The sequence below is a fragment of the Aulonocara stuartgranti genome (assembly GCF_965226115.1).
Source record: "Aulonocara stuartgranti genome assembly, chromosome: 14".
NCBI lineage: Eukaryota > Metazoa > Chordata > Actinopteri > Cichliformes > Cichlidae > Aulonocara > Aulonocara stuartgranti.
In genome coordinates this window covers 24,539,960-24,560,935 of record NC_138950.1, presented here as the reverse complement: position 1 = coordinate 24,560,935, position 20,976 = coordinate 24,539,960, and the positions used below count along the sequence as shown (strand labels likewise).

The 20,976-nt window shown below is 38.5% G+C and overlaps 1 protein-coding gene across 3 annotated transcripts in view; it reads right to left on the bottom strand.

The window, feature by feature from the left end:
* Positions 1-20,976, bottom strand: part of gramd1bb (GRAM domain containing 1Bb) — an 88,382-nt gene that overhangs the window by 56,138 nt on the left and 11,268 nt on the right. For 2 of the 3 annotated variants that reach the window (XM_082503687.1, XM_082503688.1), the window contains exons 2-4: positions 12,239-13,395; positions 3,609-3,698; positions 131-157 (exon numbers count right to left, since the gene is read on the bottom strand). In XM_082503687.1, the coding sequence (XP_082359813.1) occupies positions 131-157; positions 3,609-3,698; positions 12,239-12,645 (524 nt within the window). In that variant the 5' untranslated portion in view covers positions 12,646-13,395. The remainder of the gene's footprint in view (positions 1-130; positions 158-3,608; positions 3,699-12,238; positions 13,396-20,976) is intronic. The other variant, XM_082503694.1, reaches the window with a different exon arrangement.

Below are 20,976 nucleotides of genomic sequence, written 5' to 3'. Positions count from 1 at the left end.
TCTGTGTCACATGAGGGGTGGGTGGGGCCAGGGCAGATGGGGTGACAGTAAGGCTGGTCACGGTGGATAAGCTCACCAGCATACGATGCATGCCACCACCTCTACGGGGACGATGAGGAAGTAGACTCACCTGATTTTGTCCGCTGCACTGTCAGACCTGCACGGGGGAAAAAGCACATTCAGTCATAGCGTACTGCAGACACGGCTTTTATCTAACAGCTGAAACACTCTGCATCATATTATGTGGTTGTGACATCAAAAAAACACTTTCTTTTTCTTCTAAATAACTATAACTCCTCACTTTAGAACAACTCATGTAAAGAATCTATTGCATTCATTATATATTCATATAGTTTTACAAACTCACTAACTATAATTTACCTGAGACGCATGAGGTGAGGCGCATGTCCACAACTGCTTGTTAACAGAATGGTCTAATCAGCCAATCACTTGGAAGCAATTATATTTAGGGATGTAGGCACTGGTCAGATGACGTGCCAACGTTCAAACTGAGCATCAGGATGGGAAGAAACTTTGAGTGTGGCACGGTGATTGATGCCAAACAGAGTGGTCTCAGTATTTCAGAAACTGCGTCCCTACTGGGATTTCCCCGGAAAAACGATTGGTCGGACTACTTTGAACTATCAGGAAAGCAACAGTAGCTCAAATAACCACCCAAACAAGAAAGGAATTAGAAGCAGGAATCACCAGACACTGAGGAGCCTTCCTGTTCTACAGTAATAAAACCAGAATACAACCTGCTTGAAACCAAGTTGTCCCGTTAAGTTGACAAAGACTCATTCAGACTGATGGCAGCATGTTGGCAATCTGTCTGCATTTACAAATTAAGTACAATTATTTACAAACCTTCAACAATCAGAGGGTGACTGCAGTCAGTCCAAATCAGACTGCAACTGTTTGCAGAAAGGTTGATATCATTATGTAAGAATGAAAACACACAGTGTATATTAATTCAATATTTGAGCATTTATAATCTAGTTATAGATATCTGGAGGGGGTGAGCTTCCCCAGTGTATGATTAAATAAAGTCCATCTCTGTCTGCTTGCTGCATTGTAGTGCTTCATATGGTGGTGGAAATATAGCTGCGGATATATTACTTAAACCTTCTGAGAAGGGAGGGGCTTTAAAGCTAAGTGTCACATGACAGCCTGGCAATTTCACTGTAGTTACATAAACGTATTCTCTATTCTGCAAATTGATCCGGCATGTCTCACAATGCACAAATTTTCATTCACAACTCACAATCATGTGCTGCATCATCTTCACCGATGAGTCATATTACACTCACTTAGCAAAGTCACATTGTGATATTACATAACACTATCTGCAGTTAAAGTGGAGGAGTTGAGCAGAAGCGTCAGAGGCAACGAAACCAAAAACATGACAATGACAGGGAATGAGCAAACTTGTCTTCACGTCCTTCCCAAAAACCTCCACAGATGCCCTGATAATCTGGCTGAGGCAGCTAAACGTTCACATACTGTGTTAGCCTGCTGCCACTTCACCAGAAAATGCAGCTGCGCACATCATACACCGAGCAAAAACTGCAGCACACCAGGCAGACAGACAAACGCAGAGAGAGCAAAAAACACAAGCGTGACTGGCATGGAGATGACGACACGGGCGAAGTTTGCGAGAAGGCAGCCGCCGGGCAGAAATCCAGCTGTTTTTACCTGCAGAGGAGACATGACATTCCGTGCCCTCTAAAGCCGGCTACAGAACGCTGCTCTCCCTGCAGCTGCTGCAGACAAACCTCACTAGCTATCACCAGTGCAGCAAAGAAAAGAGCGGCAAAAAATCCCATAGGTTTCACAGGTGCTGTTCCTGATTTGAGTAAGAGGAGACACTGAGCGAGGAGAGTGCGCGGGAGGGAGAGCAGGACAGAGAGAAACAGTGGAGGTGTAGTGCACAGCTCTGGTAGACTGAGCTAAAAGCAAAGACAACTAAGTGGGTGGTTATTCAGAGGCTAGACGGAGGGGATTCTTGCAAATTTTCTCTTCAGGATGTCCTACTTTTGCATCATGCTTGACTGAATCTTAGCTCTGCACGTGAACAATATGAGCAGCAGTTTATTTGCTCTAAAGCAACAAACTATTTATTTTAACCAGATTCTACTCTGTTTTTGGCACACCACATAACATTATGAGCATGAAATTAGCCAGTTTAGAAGAATAATTATTGACACAGTCTTGTGTTTTTTTACCTGCAGGTTGTCATTATCTGGTGTGATTTTAAGCACCACCCTTGGATTGAAAGACTTATAAATTTGGTGTGCAGGTTTTCTTATGCAAAAATCTGTTTAATTTTTGCAGCGATCTAACAAAGTTCCTTATCCTCATCTTTTTAAAAATTATTATTTTAATATTTATAGCAGATGAACAGCTAAAGTTCCCATATGGAAAAGAAATAGTAAAAACTTACATGATTTACTCATGAAAGTGGCCACTTTCTCATTACTTTCATATATTGTTTTAGTAAGTATCCAAAACATACAAGTTTCATTATATAATTTTTCAAAGGATATTATATGTGTTTTCACTCTTGTATGCTTTTCATACAAGTTTCACACAAGACAGATACAAACTTTATAAGATTTATATATATCTTTTCCATATGGGTTTGCTGTGCAGGGACAGAGACCACACTAGAGACTCTGCTTTTGTTTCCTTTACTCAGCCTGAAAACTACCACATGTATTATCAAGGCTTCTCTACAGCTTTACTATCTGATTGTAAAAATTGCCATAAAAACTGGATATCACATCACAGGCCGACACACGTATGACAAATAAAGACATGCACACGCCTAAGCCCCAGATTCAGTTACTGATTTTACTTCTCAGTAGTGATGCTGTGACAACTGCACCAAAGAGTGACAAAGAGCTAATCTCTCAACTCAAGCTGAGCTCTGGGACGCAGAGCCTCTAATTGCTGTGGGAGAAGTTACATATCACCGCTTTCAGATGACTGCGGCGTAGGCACCAGTAAAAGAACCTTCTCTGTCAGTTTGTAGTTCTCATGAATGTCACATCAGAAGGAAAATCAGAGCGTGGCATTTATGGATGGTTCAAAAGCTTCATTTGAATCTATTTTCACAGAACAAGGCCCCTCGAAGAAAAAAATAATGTTTTTTTGAATGAGGCTTCAATTAGCATTTTTATGAAACTGATGAAATATCTAAATGTAAAGCCACAACCAATCTTTTTGCCTCACCGTCACTACTGGCAAAAAAAATAGACCTTGGACTGCCCTCTACTGGAGAATATATGCAATAACCAGAGACTGCATATGAAATGACCAAAAACACTGACTTCATTGTTCTTTCACTTTGAATGACTGTATCAGATAGACACACAAAACACAGTGTATGTGCCCTCACTGATGCTCACAGCATCATAATTCCTCTAATAATAAATTAAATTCTTACAGAGTGACCCTTGCAGTGTAGCACATAACTTCCTGGGTTTGACCTTCAAATCCCAGCTTCGACTTGGTTTGCTAACACATGTTAAAAGTCCTCTTGCTCTACCACATAAAAAGTGTCTCATGCAAAGGCAAATGTGTGCAGCAGTTACACACTTGCTCACCTCTCCTCTCGGATCAATGGAGTCAAGAAGCGATTGCTTTCGTCTTCATGGCTACTCTGCAGGCTGCTTTGCTGGCTGCTTTGCTGGCTGCTGCAAGAAAATGAGGGTGACAGTCAGTGTCACACAGTTCCAGCAAAAATGAAAAGATACAGACGTTGCATCTAAAATGTATTTATTTTTGGCCTATTTCTCCCTAAAAGAAAAAAAAAAAAAAAAGAAAAACACAACAAAAGCAAACATACATACAAATAAACTCTATGCGTGAACTTATATAAAAATAAATTTCATCTATTAGTTTCAACTCTCACACTGTCAGCATGTAAAGTATGTGTCAGCTACAGTTTTTGCATGCACATATCCCATGGTAACACTAGAGGGCGATATATGACATGGGCTATGCAAAGAAAAAAAAAAAGAGTTCTGCAGTTTTTTTTTTTTTGGGGGGGGGGGGGGGTTACAGATGTTTAAATATATATATATATAGAGAGAAAATATTCATTCACAAAAATGGGGCTTGAACAGCTTAGGAGCCAGAGATCTTTTGAAGAGATTTAGGATTGTTTCTGCTACACCACAAATAATGCACAAGCTGCAGTTTATTTATCAGTTACGTCTTATATAGTATATGACTAATACACTAGTAATAGAGAGCGTTTTTTCCCGAGCATTTTAAAATTCTGCAGTTATTCTCATCCACGCTTTGACATTTAAGAATAAAGCCAGTCTGTTGGGAAAAAAGGTCTTCATTAATTCACACTCTTAAGTCTGCAGGATGCCTTGACCTATTTCCTAAAGCAGCTATGAGCTGTCCAAGCCTGGAGGAGATGCTGGAATGTATGAAAAATGCAGATTTTGGAAGCCTGAGATTATTTTGGGAAATTGTTGAAAATACTTGTCCGAGTTAATCAGTTATTTTAGTAATCTGTAATGTTCTTTTCGAACGTTTAAGTTTTTACTATTAATAATACACATGTATGCACGGCTACTAATATAAATGAAAAGTAGTTAATAATTGTTATCATGTAACAAAATGTAACAAAGAAAACCCCAGCGAAAACAATAAACAAGCTAAAATTAGCTTTATCGGATCATCTGCTGCTTTTCTGGTACAAAAACTTGACTCCTGACTGCAGATGTCACTCAAAAGATACATTTTTGCAATTTCATATCATTTTGCCGGGTTCCTATCTTCCCTCCTGCTTCCTCCACTGCAAGCTGTTCACTCAAGGCTAAGACATACTGTATGCACTCTAATCAGATGTGTTTATTCTGGTGTATATATCTCTGTCCTTCAGAGCATGCTCATTCTAAATGACAAGAACAGAATGTAGACATGGAGTCAATCCAGACTGAATTATTCATTGCTCGTACACAATTAGTACAATACCCCGACACTATTCATTATACTTTCTTACTTTTTAAACCAACATATTAAAAGGTACAACGAAATCAAGGACAACAAAGCTACATAATCCAAACTTCGATCACGTATGATCCATGTTTATAATTTATATTGTATCTCCTCATCTTTAAATATTAAGCAGTGACTGGTTTACAGTTCGCAGGATACATATTTTCTTTCTTTATTTAGTAAATAACAGTTTTAAAAAAAACGAAAGGGAAAATGAACTTTGCAAATATGCGGCTTGATGGTTAGTAGTTAATAACAGCCCATCAGTTTATAAACACTTTTTATAGCCACTACATTCTTTCAGTTCTTGTCTGGGGGGATTTTAACCTACACCTCCAGAATAAAGCTTCTAGTTCTGTGACTTCCTTCAGCTTTTATTTTTCCGATGCTAAGCTTGGGAACTCTGACAAAACCTTGGCTTGCACCTCTTACGTTGTCCAATTTTGAAACCCTCCTCTTTTTCAGCTTCTAGCACTGTTGCTCATTCAGGCCAAAAAGTTCACTTTAATTTCATCAGTGCCCAGGACTTAACTCCAAAGACTCCAGGCTTTTCTTTCCTTTTCTTTTAAATTAATTTGCAAATATTTCACTTGGCAGTAAGCAGACAGGTCATATTTGTGTAGGTGTCACTGCACAGACCAGAATGTGCATTACTATTCCAGTCTAATGCAGTCAAACACTTAGAGAGGATTTGCCTTTCTATCAATCCTGCTTGACATGTACAAAGAGTGCTCTCTCAAAGTATATCTTTACCTTCCAGAAGTCAACTTGTCCTCCGGTGTTCTTGTTAACTATGATTTTAAGTCACTGTGAATTGTGGAACTGTCTACCTGACAAAACTTTGCCATCTTCTTCCCGCTGCTTAATGAGAAGCAATTATTTAAATTTCCAGACCTTGTTAAGTCACCGGCTCCCCTGTGCTCCAGATGGACACACAGTGCCTTCACACTGGAAGCAGCAGGGGAAATAAAGATGGACGATTCTCAACAATGAAACTTCTCTGTTCACAATCCAAGCATGTGACTATAGATGCTATGCAGTTATTTAGATGTTCCCCAAGTCAGAGGGTTTGTATAGCTTTGAAATGTGCATCACCCAGACTTCCCTATGAAGTCATAACCCTAATAAAGACTTTGCAAACATTATATTAGAGCTCAGACCACTTAGGCTGCTCAAAGTTTTACAAACTACGTGATGATTTTTTTCTTTTTCTACTCTAAAACCATGAAAAAAAATCTTCTCTTGCTTAAAACGTTAAATTTTATGTCTTTTGAAGACGATTTTAACCTCTATGCGTAAAACTACAGACATTACGACAAATGTTGACCATGGTTGACCAAACTAACCACTCTACACTTTAAAGTAGAAGAATTCACCTGGTTTTGACATGTAATCAGCACTGCTCTTTAACTCAGAAACTTCTATTGTTCACATAATGACACAAAAATACCAACATTGTTTCTACGACTGCAATGAAACTACCTGAAGAACAGCAGAGTTCTGGAAATCTCTTCAAACCTCAGTTTTTTTCTGTTGAGTAGCTGAAATATTTATGTTTAGACCAAGTAGGGGTCAAACCAGGTAAAAATGTTCTACCACTTTCTGGAAATTGTTCTGCTCTTATCAAGCAGCAGCTTCCACTGTGTCTGTAAGCTCCCTCTGTTCTTTGAAACACTATCTTAGACACGCAGAGATACACATAGGTCCACATGCACACACAGTGTGCACACCGAATGTGTCAGACCACAAGACGAGAAAAACATCAGAATGACAAGATTAAGATGAAACAGGATAACATGTCAATACTGCGACAAGGGATAAGTAAAACCACTCAGGCTGGACAAAGAATGAGGCTTTACTTAGAGAGGATTAAAATCAATAACACTTAAATGATTTCATGATTTCACATTCATCACTAAAGATTTAAACATTTAAAGCAGTTTGATGAGAGGAAAACTGATTGGCCTTCCATGTCAGTGATGAAAGAGCTAAAGTTGTATAACAAAGAATTAATTATTTAAAGAATTTTAAAACTGCAGTCAGAGTCAAATAAATCAATTGTATTCTACACCCGTTAATTCTTTAGAAATGTAAAAGGCATCATGGCAGAGCTGATTTACTACAGGAAGCGTAAAACGTCTTAATTTCATCCTAGTGAAATACTTCTGAGTGTTTCCATGAGGAGAAAACAGAGTTCTTTCACACTGCAACACATCTGACTATCTGTAAAGGATCTGCCAGAGTTGTATATTAACTGAGGAGTAGAAGCAGGTTTCACATCACAAAGCTTATGTACACATTTTGGGGGCACAACATTTCTACTGCTGATTTTATGTGACATTTACACACTAAAAACAAGTACTGACAGGTAACATTTTCGACACCCTATATGTAAATGAAACATAAGAGTGCTTATGTAAAATTTCTCCTTACATCTCAAAAAATGTTTCTAAATACCTGCTATTATATATAATATAATGTGATATAATATTTCTAAAGCCTTTCAGAAGAGAAGACCAAGGTAACCAAGGTAACAGCACCAGATCCCTTTATAAATCTACAAAGATGTGGTTAAATATAAAAGCTCTGCTACGTTTGTATATTAACTGGGAAATTAAAGCAGGCTTCAAGTCACAAAACCAATGTAGGCATTTTAAAAAGCACAAGATTAATAGGTTTTACTTCGGCTGCTGCTTTTGTGCCGTGCCTATGTCACTCAAAAAACAACTACTAAGCTAAAAGCCTTTTAAAAAGAAAGAATGATGTGGTGTGTTATACCCTTCATATTTCATATCTAAATTAACTTCTGGTGGTAATTTATCTTAATTTTAGAACCTCCAGAATGCAATAGCATGAGGATAAACTATATCCAATTTAAATGAACTGAACAGCAAACAACTAACTACAGTATTCATGAATGACAGCTTATTTATTATTTTTTTAGGTTCCACAATCTAGAGTTACCATTTGTTTGTTTGTATGAAAAGACTCCAAAATAAGAGGAAAACCAATTGCATTGGAAATTGGAGGTCGCAGTGGTGGTTCAAGCTGCATGCCAACAAAAGCTGCCTAAAATAACACAATAACAATTTATTTCATTCATACGTTTTTCGTAGTGAGCCATCAGATATTGTAGTAGATATTTATATGAATGTTAACAGTATGGAGTCAAAGTCAGGGAATGTTACAGATTGATGATGAATTAAGGGAAAAAACAGAATGACCGACTCCGACAGTGAAGGTTCCAGGAACTTACAGTTTTAGGGACATTTTACTGGCATGATTTGGAGCCACTTTACAGGAAAGGGTCACTGCAAATTAATACAAAGCACTCATGAGTCATGAGTGAAAAAATTTGTATGCTCATGGGAATGTTTTCTCCGGGAAGAAAGATCCCCCACTTGTAAGGCATGAGGGTTTACTGATGAGAAAGAAAAATTATGTAAAAGATATTTTGTGGCATTTGTAATTTCTCTCAGATGCCTCTATCATGTGATGAATAAGGTAGGTAGAGTCGAAAAGCTACTGATATAAGAACCAGTTCATTTACCAACTAGTAGTAGTGAGTGAGTATTTGCAGACAAACATGAAAAACTACAGGCAACCACGGGAATCTGCTAGCAACCAAAGCAACTAAACTCACTGGGAGGTTTTTGGTGCATCCACTTCTTTGCAACCCTTTTCACCCAGCAACGGCCAGAAACTACTGGGAACTGCTGTCAACCATCCGTGATATACACATTTGTATCTAACAACCATGTGGTTGATTCACATCCAACATGGCGGACAGCTGTAGAGCAATGCGCATGTGACGTCATGCGAGACCACTCAGTAGAAGAATGTGGGAAAACAGCTTTCAGTCATAACAAAGGTTTCGATACAGCGAATGTTATATTAAATATCAACTCTGCGAGAGAACACTGTGAAACAGAACAAACTGTCTCGGACGTTTACGCACTTCTTGCTCTGCTTCAGCAATAATTAAGTAACGACAAACATTAACATCTGAATTATTTATGTCACTCTCACACAGTTTTAAACCATGGTATTTTTTTTTTCTTTTACATAATAGATTCAGTTGTACCAGGCAGCACACTGAGAAGCCATGTCAGCTTTATGCCACAGTACATTATTAAGCTGAGGAACACTTCTTACGAAAGTTCACATTACACCTTCAGGAAGAAGTAGAGATTTTCTCAAGAACTGCTCGATAATGACCGTATTTCACACTCAAGGATGCTGCGGCAGTTATGCACCTCTGGAGAGTGCCTTCAATTCAGAGAAAGATAGCACATTTATGGAGGGAAGAATGAATCTATTCCTGTCTGCTGTTAGCAGTGATAAGTGGCCCCCGAAAAAAACAAGAAAGACAGAAAAAAAACAACGAGAAGAGAAATTATCAGAGCTTTTCCTTCTAGCTTGTCATGGTTTGGGAGGAGAAAATATTATTTTTCAACTAGACTAACCAAAATGCATTTGTATTCCTAGGCCAACCAGACAGGTTACAGTTTAGATTCAGGTCAGACTTATATGAGCAGTGAAGACAATAAAGATGTCTAACTGATAACTAAAGGTAAATGCCACCAGTTCTGTGTCTCATTAAAACACAGTCACAATCTCGCCTTCTTTTTTAGTTATAGCTGTGAATACCAGTGAAAAAAAGTAAAACATTAACATGCCAAAGTAAATATGTCTGTGAAGCTTCTCAGTCATCCAGGTCATCGTACTCTAAGGAGCTTGGAAAGAAAAGCATCTAGACTTCTTTAAGTTTCCTTGAAGATGTTTCACCTCTCATCCGAAAGCTTCAGAGCGACAGGTGGAGCCCTATCACTAACCCCCTATTGATAATGATACTCTACCTAATTACACGAGCCAAGGTGTGAAAACGGGTGTAGGTCACAATCAGCCGCGGTTTCGGGTGAACCCATTGTGAGAGGTTAATCTTTGACCTTTTGGTTATTAAATGTCACCACATTACCAAATTATTCTATTGCATATAGTTCTGTGGAACTTGAGAAGGAGATGAGACGTAACAAAGTACAAATACTGTTACTGTACTTTGCTAGAATTTTCAGGTATCTGTACTTTACTTGAGTATTTATTTTTCTTACTTTAACTCTTAACTTTCGCTCTCTACATTTTAATACAAGTATCTGTATTTTCTACTCTTTAAATTTTCAAAACAGCGGTGTTACTTTAGGTTTAACACATTTTGGGGATATTTTTATTTAACAATAACACCTGAATGACTACAAGAGATCTTATTTGTGTATCCACTGCTCAACAAATATCAGCAAAAGCAAATTGCTTGTGTGCAGTTTGTCACACAGTGTGTCTGCAAGCTGTGTTTCTCAGGAAGAGCAATGATGGCACTCACAGATGGAAGGGGAAACTACAGAGGTATATATCTAAAAAGTAAGAACTGCTCAGTGGGATTTGATAAATTGGAAATTTAAAGCTGCATTAAAGGTGCATTTTTTGCTTTTATTTGATAGTGGAAGAATGAAGGCAGATAGGAAAGTGAAGAGAGGGAGAAGGGGAAGTTATGATCCAAAGGGCCGTGGGTCAGACTCAAACCCAGCCTGCTGCACTCCAGCCATGTGGCATATGGTCACCTGCTCACCCACAGAGCAAATCTGGCACAATGTCCTAATTTTTTAAAATCAGGTATTGGATCTGTATATGATGTGAAGCTATGTTTTTTCATATTGTGAAATGTCCTGGAAAACAGACTCCGTTATTATTAAAATACTGCTGTTTCGTGCAGGATAAACAGGTTAGTTTGTGATGGATTTTAAAGTAAAGAACAATGTTGGGTGGTGTTCAGCAGCTGAAGTTGATCTATAACACTGAACAACACTTTATAAGGAATTCCATGAAGTCATTACTGTTTCCACTTCAGGAACACTAAGGCATTTAACGCTTACCATAAATCATAAATGTTAAGGTTTCCTGTTTAACTATTAGCAATTATCTTATAGCCACATTAGCCATCTGTTATTATTAAGCTAGTGCCTATGGAGAACAATAAAGCAGTAACATTAATGTGGAAGCAAATATTATCAGCCCTGCTTGTCTGTAACATTAACAGATAACGTTAAATTAATTGGATAAAACAATTGTTTGTGTCTAAAAAATGGATATTAAAAAGGAAAAGTCTACCAGCCACACACTACATAGGAACAGTGACAGAGAGTGGCAGCAACAAAAATATGGCACAATGTTACCTGAAGCATAGCACCATCTCAGACAAGATTAAAATTAATTGGCTTTATTTTTTCGTCAATACCTAAGAGAAACACATACTTAGTTACGTTGTTTATAATATTACTATAGTACTAGTAGTAGTAGTATAATAGTAGTATTATCATTTGTTTTTAAAGAGTATCAGAATTTTGTCATTATTTCCTCTGTGACACCAAAGTGTATTTTCTAGATATCAGTAACGAGTTAACTAGTCTCTTTTGCTAAGTCATTTGTTTATCTTTGCAAAATTAGATTATCTGCTACAAATAACATTCAGAGGCCTGACTGAACAATTGAGTGCATTTGCAACATTATTTGTATTTGCAACTTAGAATACTATGACTTTTCCTCATGCTGCACGCTTGATTATTTTATCTGAGATACCAGACTTTGCACGCACATACTTTCAAAGGAGGAAACCTTTTGATTATCTAAACCTTTTGATCTGTCTTCAATAGTGTAATCAGATCAACCTTTTAAGCTATGAGTAAATGACTGAAAACATTTACTGTGTATGCCTCTTGCATGCAAGAAGATGTAACTTGTTAATGTGGGTAACCTGTGGACAGGGGTCAACACTCTGGTGACTCCATTAATGTGGTGCAACAATCTGTGCAATTTATTTTGTATTTTTTAATGGCTATTATGGCCCTTGATGTTCTTTTTTAGTTTAGTCTTTCTGCATACAGCCCTATTGTGACTGTTTGCCTGTGAAAAACACTTAACAAATAAACTATCTGACTTATTTATTAACTTATTAACTAACAAAATATGGACGAAAGACAAGCACAATCAGTACATAAGACTCAGCTAAACAGAGACCTAAAGGTTCAGTCATTGAAAAATACCATGCCAACAACTGAACTCTCAAGTAGGAGATACATCATTAGTGCAGATAGCAGGAATTATGAAGCATCATGGAGGTATTAGGGAAGAAGAGGGGTTTAGGTGAATAGAAAGGGCCCATACAAACCTGCTCTCACTGCCTTGCTCCTTCTTTTCTCTGACCTTCAGCCACTTCCTCAACAGGAAACGCTTACGGCGAGGAGATGCACTTGGTGTGGAGCACCTCGACCAGGAAGGAGCATCTTCGTCGCTTGATGGTGTGATTTCGATGGAAGGCAACTGAAGGTACTCCTTGGAGCTGGAACGGGATCTGGCTGTAAGGTGGCAGTTGGTCGGCCGCCCTCTTTCGATCTCCCTTTCACTGGGCACATTCTTCATGCGGCGCATTTTGAAGCGTTTGCGACGGAGGGTTGGTGTTGACGAGCTGGATCGCACAGAGCCATCTGACACAGCATTGTTTCCTCCATCGGAGTATGCTGGAGCATCTTTTGGCACACTCACCTGGAGTGAAGGAGGTCTAAGAGTGTCAGTCATGATTTTTGCCTAGCTCTCTAAATACTCCCCTAAAGCACTTCTTTTAAGATACACTACTTAAGATTATTACAGGTCTTGCAATTCTGTGCCTTGAAGAATTGCAGAAAAGCTCAGGGCTGAACAAGTGAGGCACAGTTGAGATCCTTGAAAATCTTTGGTAGACCTCCCATAGCCCCTTCAGGTCTTGTTTATGTTAAAGCCCTTTCTGCATGCTAGCCTACGGATTATAAGACTGGCATATAGATCCTGGTAGTAGATATCTAAGGCTTAACCAAGTCCTTTTGCTGCTCCTCAGCTGTTGGTGTTTGTGTAGCTCAGTGGCCAGCTGACTGATTTAGAAGAGCAGTCTTGTGGCGGTGAACTCAGGCTGGAGAGAAGAGGGCTAGATTAGATAACAAAGGGGGCTTCTGTTCTGAGGCTAGCAGATGAAACATGTATAAGGTCTGTCAGGGAGTGTAACACAACTCCTTTGCTGGTTCTCCCTAGGGACTGGGAGGCCAAGTTACACACACACACACCCAACTACACATTTACTATGCCACTGTCCGAGAGCTGTTATTTTAGCTACCGCTAATGCTAAAGGGAAGGCAACCACTGTCAGCTCTTGATTGCCGATTCCGATGTATGAGGTTGGGAGGCTGTTTGCCGTCACTTTGTGCTCATTTTGGCGATGCTGAAGGAGGACACTGTTGCTTCAGGCTGAAGTCCGTCTTGTGCCCCAGTGTGCCGTGCTCTCCACACAGTTAATGCCTACAGGTTAAAGGGAAGTGATAGGACTGCAAGGTAAAGGCAAGGCTGAGGATGATAATGGCCAAGTTAAGCAGTCACACACGCACACACAACCACACAGGCAGATAATCAAAAGAGGCAGGGCTTAATGGACAAGAACCCACACAGACAAAGGAAGACACCATGGACACCAATCACAGGAGACAGGCAGCACACTGTTCTACTCAACATACGCTACCTACCCACCACCATGCACCAGCTTAAGTCTGTCAAACCACAAGGCCTTTGTTAAATGTATACAAGACTATAAACCTTCTGCCAATGTCCACAAAAAAAAGGAAAGGAAAAAAAAAGTCGCATGTAATGGATGGCCTCTGTGGATCACTATCATTGTAAACAGAGGATATTTGAGTGGTTGCAAACTGTTTTATGTGGTATGTACTCAACAGAGAAGCTTTCTTTACAATTCTGAAGATGGCAATTCTTTCAGCAGGTGATTTTGAAACTGCAACGTTACTGACAGGTCCTTGATGTCTTGTTTTTTTTGAATGAGAGCAAAACCACACGTGTCACTATTGTATGTCTAACTGTGAAGCAAAAAAAAAAAAAAAAAAACACGACAAAAAGTGAAATGGGGGCATGTTAGAAATCAACACAGAGCAAGTTGCCAGTACTGTGTGAGAAAATGAGATACAAGTATCAACACATGCTCATGCCCAAATCACCAAAATATTAAGAAATGCTCAGAATCTTTTGCTGTCACATTTAAGTATATTTGTTTAAATGGGAAGGACAATGCTAGCTTACTAGCAGTGTTGGGTAAGTTACTTTAAAAAAGTAATTAATTACTAATTAGTTAGTCAATATTGTATTTAAAATTACTGTGTCAGAAAAGTAACTTAATTACTAAATAAGTAATTTAACTAAATACTTCTTAAAATCCCTATAAACCTTGAGTGGGCAAACAATAGAAATTAAACTCTTTAAATAATAAATACATTTTTTAAAGACGGAGACTCTACAGTAAGCAGCGGTAGCATCTCTTCCACAATGTAGCCTGCAATCATTTTTTAAGCTCACCTTCAGACGCTTTCTGTGCTGCTGAAGTAAAATCAGGTTTTGTCTGCTTAGCAGGAGTTGCCGCGGTGTTATCCATGGATGATGAACAAGGATCACTCAGAAGTGTTTGTCTATGCTCTCGTGTCAGGCGCTTCAGTAAATTACTCGTGCTATTAACAGCAGCCGATAGTTTTTTCTCCCCAGGATATAGCTTACATATTACTGTAATGTTCTTGTCTGCTTGTTTCAGAAAAGTGAAGAGATGGGAATATGTCCATTTCATAAAACAGCCACTCGCTTCAGCCGAGTCCGACATCTTCCGCTTTAGAATACAACTATGCAGCAAACTGGCGCGAAATGACGTGCACCTGCACTACAACGATGTTAAAGCGGCAGAGTTTACTTCTACGTTTAGAAGAAAAATTATTGAAATTATATAATGATATTCAGCGAGTTTAATTATTTTACAATGTAACACAAGTACATTGTAAATAACTGTAATTAAAATACCTAAAAATGAACAGTAATTAGTTACTCTACTTTTTCAGTGGAAAAGTAATTTAATTACAGTAACGTGTTACTTAGTAACGCATTACACCCAACACTGCTTACTAGCTTACTTTATAGAATTTTACTTATTTTACTAATTTTATTCAGAGTGGAAGATAAAAAAACAAAAACAAACAAATATATGAAATACATGAACTGAAAAACCATACTAGTTTAAGAAAATATTAGCTCAGACTAAATTTGATGGCAGCAACACATCTCGAAAAAGTTGGGACAAGGCTATTTTTACCAGTCGATAAGCATCCCCTCCTCTTTTAACAGTTTGTAACTGAGGAGACCAGTTTCTGGACTTTTGGTGGAGGAATGCTGTCCTTTCCTTTTGTTCTATTTCGAATAAAATAATGGTTTATGAAATTTGCAACTCACTGCGCTTTCTTTACTTTTTGCGCATGGTCCCAACTTTTGCCGAATTTTATTCGTAGACTTTCTAACATTAGAAGGCAAACTTTTCTTGGGTATCACAGTGATAAGCCTGCTGGAGATTGGAAAGGTTTCCCATTCTGTGACGTGACAATGCGACAGAAGGTGTGACAATGGCATAAACAAAAAATGCTCAGTTACAATCTCAAGGCTCAAGGTTTAATTAGGCTTAAGCAGAAACAAGTGCTTTAAAATGTGATGCCATGGCATCCTTACCATGTGCTGTATTTGATGAGTTGTGAGCGAGACTGCTACTGACAAGATAGCAGAGTGAATAGTGAATAGTGAAAATAACCATCTGTGCTTTCTCATAGCCCACACCATTAAAAATACTAGCATGGTTGTTGTGCACATATGGCTTTCTCAGTTGGGATCTATGAGGTGAGAAACAAACAGAGACTGGTAGTTTATATGCCTGCTATGGTAAAGACAGTGCACATCATGTTTGCAGAAAGAGACTGAATAACATTACTACTGCTGTTTCTAATATTCCTACGAAAACTAATCATGCAATAATTAAACAGTTAAAGCCAGTCAATAATAAAGCACTTTAAAAATGTATAAACTTCATAAGGTGTCAAGATTAAATATCGAAGACAGGATCATCCAGAGTCAACGATCTCATTGACTAGAAGCCCTGTTTTCTGTAGAAGCTCTTACAGATTTAGAAGTATAAGAGAGGAATATAACCATGCAATAAGTTTGCCCAGAGAAAGTGAGAACATGAAAATCCCACTCTTAAGTCAGAAAAGGCCTGATCTTAAAGATGATCCAGGAGTCATAATAGAAGTGGGATTTGCCGGCTGCACTCCAGCATTACAAAACATACTGTAAAGTCAAGAGAAAAAAAATCCTCCAAGGTTTCTTGCAGCGTGTTAAAGCGGCAGCCAAACGGATAAAATTAATTCATACCTTGTATCCTAAAATTGAACCTTTAACAGCAGATCTCCAGGGTATCGTAAGTAGGACAAAGTTGGCTTTTATCCATGCGTGTTTTTAAGAAATCAACTGCGCTATGATAGTATGACTACACATAACACTTCAACTGTGTGGTTAGAACCTCATTGGCAATGCAGAAAATAGGCCAGGTCTAATAATGGGTTGGTTTTTTTAACAGGATGCAAATATAAGCTTGTTCACAACTACATTCAGCGGTATTTAAAAAAAAACAAAAAAAAAACCAAAACAGGATGTAAACCACTCACACCTTTTTTTTAGCTGCCTACACTTCCAACCCTCTGCATCAACTGGCTCATCTGCATGACTAAATCAAAAGAAAATAAAGGAACCACTGATGCCAACAAGCACCACCACTGAAGATTCACCATCATTGGTAACCATCAAAACATTGCTAAAGACATGGTACACTACAGAACCAACGATATGGAGCTGAAAGAAGCATGGGAGGATTTAGGGCTGTGCGATATGACCAAAATCTCATCTATCGTCCCGATAACGATATAAATCACAAAAATGTAACATTTTCTGTAAATTCTGTGAATCTTGGGCAGCTCGACTTGCGGGAAGTGTTTCCAGGTGGGAGTCGTGGACCTGGAGTCGAGTGTTTTAACCGATGCATGAATCTATACATTTTTAGACATAAGTTGTAACGGCCGCCGTTTCTTTGTGAGTATTTATTACACGGCGTGCTGCGGGGAAAAGCCTATTCTAACGTTTGAGTCTAAGGTTTATTTTTTAGCACCTTTTTTGCTTCTCATCCGTAAATACCCTGCATCTTTCACGTGATTGTTTATTTTGAAAAGTCTCAACAGGATCTTGAGCTTTAATTGTGAAAGGTTTATGTGAAAGATAAACAAGCGGAAATGCGATGGTTTTACCGTCGTTGTTGCTAACCACAACGCATAAAAACAGGCGCTTGTCCGTCTGTAGTGTGCACACTATAATATAAGAGAAAGAGAGAACTTTAAGAAATTAATATAGCCACTACAGTGACCATCAAAATGATGAAAAAATATTGCCGTAAACAGTTTATTTTGCGACACCACGAAACAAACGATAGCGTAAAATGAAACGATTGACGTTTTTATATTGTCATCCGATATATATCGTTATATCGAACAGCCCTAGGAGCATGAGATCTACTTAGTTTACTTTACCGAACTGATTTTATGTGGTACACGCCGCTCAAAAATCTGTCAAAAAATGTTTTAGTACGACTTTGCTAAGCTACGAAGCCGCACCGCTTGATGGATTGTGGGAGCATTACGGCTACCGTAGTCAGGAGCCTCACGGAGTGGTACGTACTGTACTTCAACATAATATTACGGTATTGTGTGTGTATAATCTCTTTTTAAGTTTTGTGGATATTATATGGTTATGCTCAGGATATGTCGGCCAATTTCCACTGGAAATGCCTTTTGGTTAAACTGTCAGCAAAGAATTTGGATTTGCACTGTTAAATTTTTATATAACTTTAATGCACATAAAAAAAACAAACAGCTGCTTCTTTAAGTGAAAATACATTGAATGAGTTTTTTGCACTAATAAAGTTGTGGAATTGTAAAGTATTTTGTCCTACGTCAATTATATCGTTATCACAAATTTTTAAATATATATTGTGATAAATATTTTTGGCCATATTGCCCTGCCCTAGTAGTAAGACCTGCTATGATGACAGTTTAGAGATGGTGGCAAAAACACAGGAGGCACAGCTGGAGGTGACAGAGTTAACATTTTCATTGGTAGTGATCAAGATGGACAGGGTTAGAAATGAGAACATCAGAGGGACAGCTCAGACTGAGAGGTCTGGAAACAATGTGAGGAAAGTGAGGCTGAGATGGTTTGGAGCACAGTAGAAAGGATAGTGGATATATTGGATAATATGTTGCCAGGCAGGAGGAAAAGAGGAAGACCACAGAGACGATTCATGTAGGGAAGGAAGACACGCAGAGAGTTGGGGTGAGAGAGGAGGATGCTGGGGACAGGATGAGATGCATGAGGCACTGTGGCAACCCCTAAAGGCAGTAGCTCAAAGAAGAAGACGAAGAATATTCAGATAAAAGCTGCAAATTCAACATGCTACCAGTAACCCACTGCAGGCTTCCTTGCAATTTGTCATGTAAGATTATATCAAATATTCAGCTTAAAGCCACTTTATTGTTCAAAGATCAGTGCAGAATGACAGCACTGTTTTGTAGTCGAGTGAAATAAAGGCTTTTAGGAAATTCTTACAGTATGAAAGCTACCCTATTGTTTACTCTTGTTGCACATGTGCACAGTCATGAAGATGAGCTTTTGCAGGAACCCTGTGTAAAAAATTTGCTCACTATTTAAAGTTAAAGGTGCTGCTACTCTTTACTATACATTCACACACATACACACAATGACCTAGAGGCTGAGCATGGAAGTGGGGAAACATCATGAATTAATCATGGCAAGACAACGTGTCTCATTACAATTTCACACATTCTAGCAAACTCGGGTTGTACTCTGACACTGCTCGACTCACACGTGAGCAGGTGATGTCATTTTTAGCATGACTGAGCGCTTAGCTTTGGTTGTTCTGTAGTTAAATGAACAGATTAATAGTTTTCATTATAGTTATGCATGTGAGAAACACTGCTCTCTAGCTGGAGAGCATGTTGACACACCTGTCTAATATAATATTAAAATCCAGAGTGCACAGCAGGAAGGACCCGAATGGTCTAACCATCTTGTGTCTCAGTGCCTTGTGCACTTTGCCATGTGGACATTAGCGGAGTCAACAGATGGGCCTACCACAGAGCGGCTTTGCTGTTACAGCTGAGAAGGCGATCGCAGTTTTCCATCACTGTAATGACTACAGAAGACAGGACAACCATGTGATTGCTTGCCTTTCACGCGTCATTACTGACCATCAAAGTTCAACTCTATTGTTCTCTGCATCTCTATTCTTAGCACTCTGTCCCTGTTAGCACAATGTCAAAGACTGTGGGCAGATTACAGAGGCATGCTAATGCCAATTAACAAACACTCATGAAAATACATGCAACATAAAGTGTTCTGATTAGTCAAATTAATTCTTTACAAGAGCATAAAATATGCAGCATACAGGACTGGGAGATCCATGGTGTTTTGGTAAGTAATACTACGTGTAATAACCATGGTATGGATGGTGGATTACACTTTTAAAGTGGATATTTCAGTGTGGGTGGTAGGAGCATATGGCAATAACAGATTTTCTTTTCTATTTTTTTCAATAACAAGCGTGGGAATCAGGCTCTAAAAGTTTCTCCATACGTGCATCTACAAACTCAAGTTTCAAAATTAAACTACCTACCAGAAAAGTTTTGGAATACTGTTGTGCTCCTCCAACCAAATTACTAGTCATCATGTTAAGTACATATTATGGTGCATTTTAAGGTATTTATGGTCTTTCGACACATTAGAAAAATTAATTTAAAAAGAAAACACGCTGAAAAAAAAAGAAGAAGAAGAAACTGAGTTAAATTTGACTGGTGGAATCATAGCAACAACAACAAAATGTCAAAGACACTGAACAAAAATGGGGAAAAAATTTTTTCACATAAAATATTTATCCACTGGCTCTGCCAATGTCTTTCTGCAGGCATGATGTCTTTTCCCTACTAAACAACCTATTGCTCATACCAAACTGTATCTTTGAGCAGCTATATGCCTTTGGGAAACTCAGTAGTGTTGCAGAACTTTATAACACTGGATCTAGTTGGGTGACAGGCAAGTGTTACAGTACATCTTGAGTGGAGCTAATAGGATTAGAAAACAGTTTATGTAATAGAAAATTAACCTCATCTTACCTTCCTTTTGCTGCACTAAACTACCGTACAAATCTCAGAAGTGCTCCAGTACAGCACGCTGACTTTAAAGAAGGAACACATTGTACTGCAAACGACATGTTCAGTGGTCTCTCTCGCTCCGTCTCTCTTTATCGGTTCACCAGATTTATTTTAGAAACACGTTAAAAATGAATGCATTTTTTTTTTCAGGAATAAAAAAAAAAGGTACATGTACAAGTGCTAAGCTAAAGGTCTTGTTAAAAGACCACCCTGAGACATGTACAAGCTTTACCATGCAGCTTCCCAAAGTGCATCCTTCTTAATCTGAGCTAGCAAGCAATCCCATGTCCCATATTTTACTTCATGAAAAGGGCTGACTCCTTCTCTTGGAAGACTTGCTGTACTGATCAAAACACCAGCTTTCATCACTTATTTAGATACTGTGCCATCTAAAAATAACCTCGTTAGACTATGGAAACAAGCACAGCTGTTCTGTGGAACTGATTGTGAGTCAAACCTACACTTAAAGGAAATTAAGAGAGATTCAGGTGAACAACCAGACATATTTTATTCTAACCTAGATATGCTGTGACTCACATTTGTAACTAAAATAAAATATACACTCAATGGACCTGCTCTTTTTCCTGTTCGCCTTGCTGGTATTAGGTTTGACTCCCTTTTCCCTTCAGAACTGCCTTAATTCTTCAAGGCATCGATTCAACCAGGACCCGGAAGCTCTCATTAGAGATTTTGGTACATATTGCCATGACAGCATCACACAGATGGCACAGATTTGATG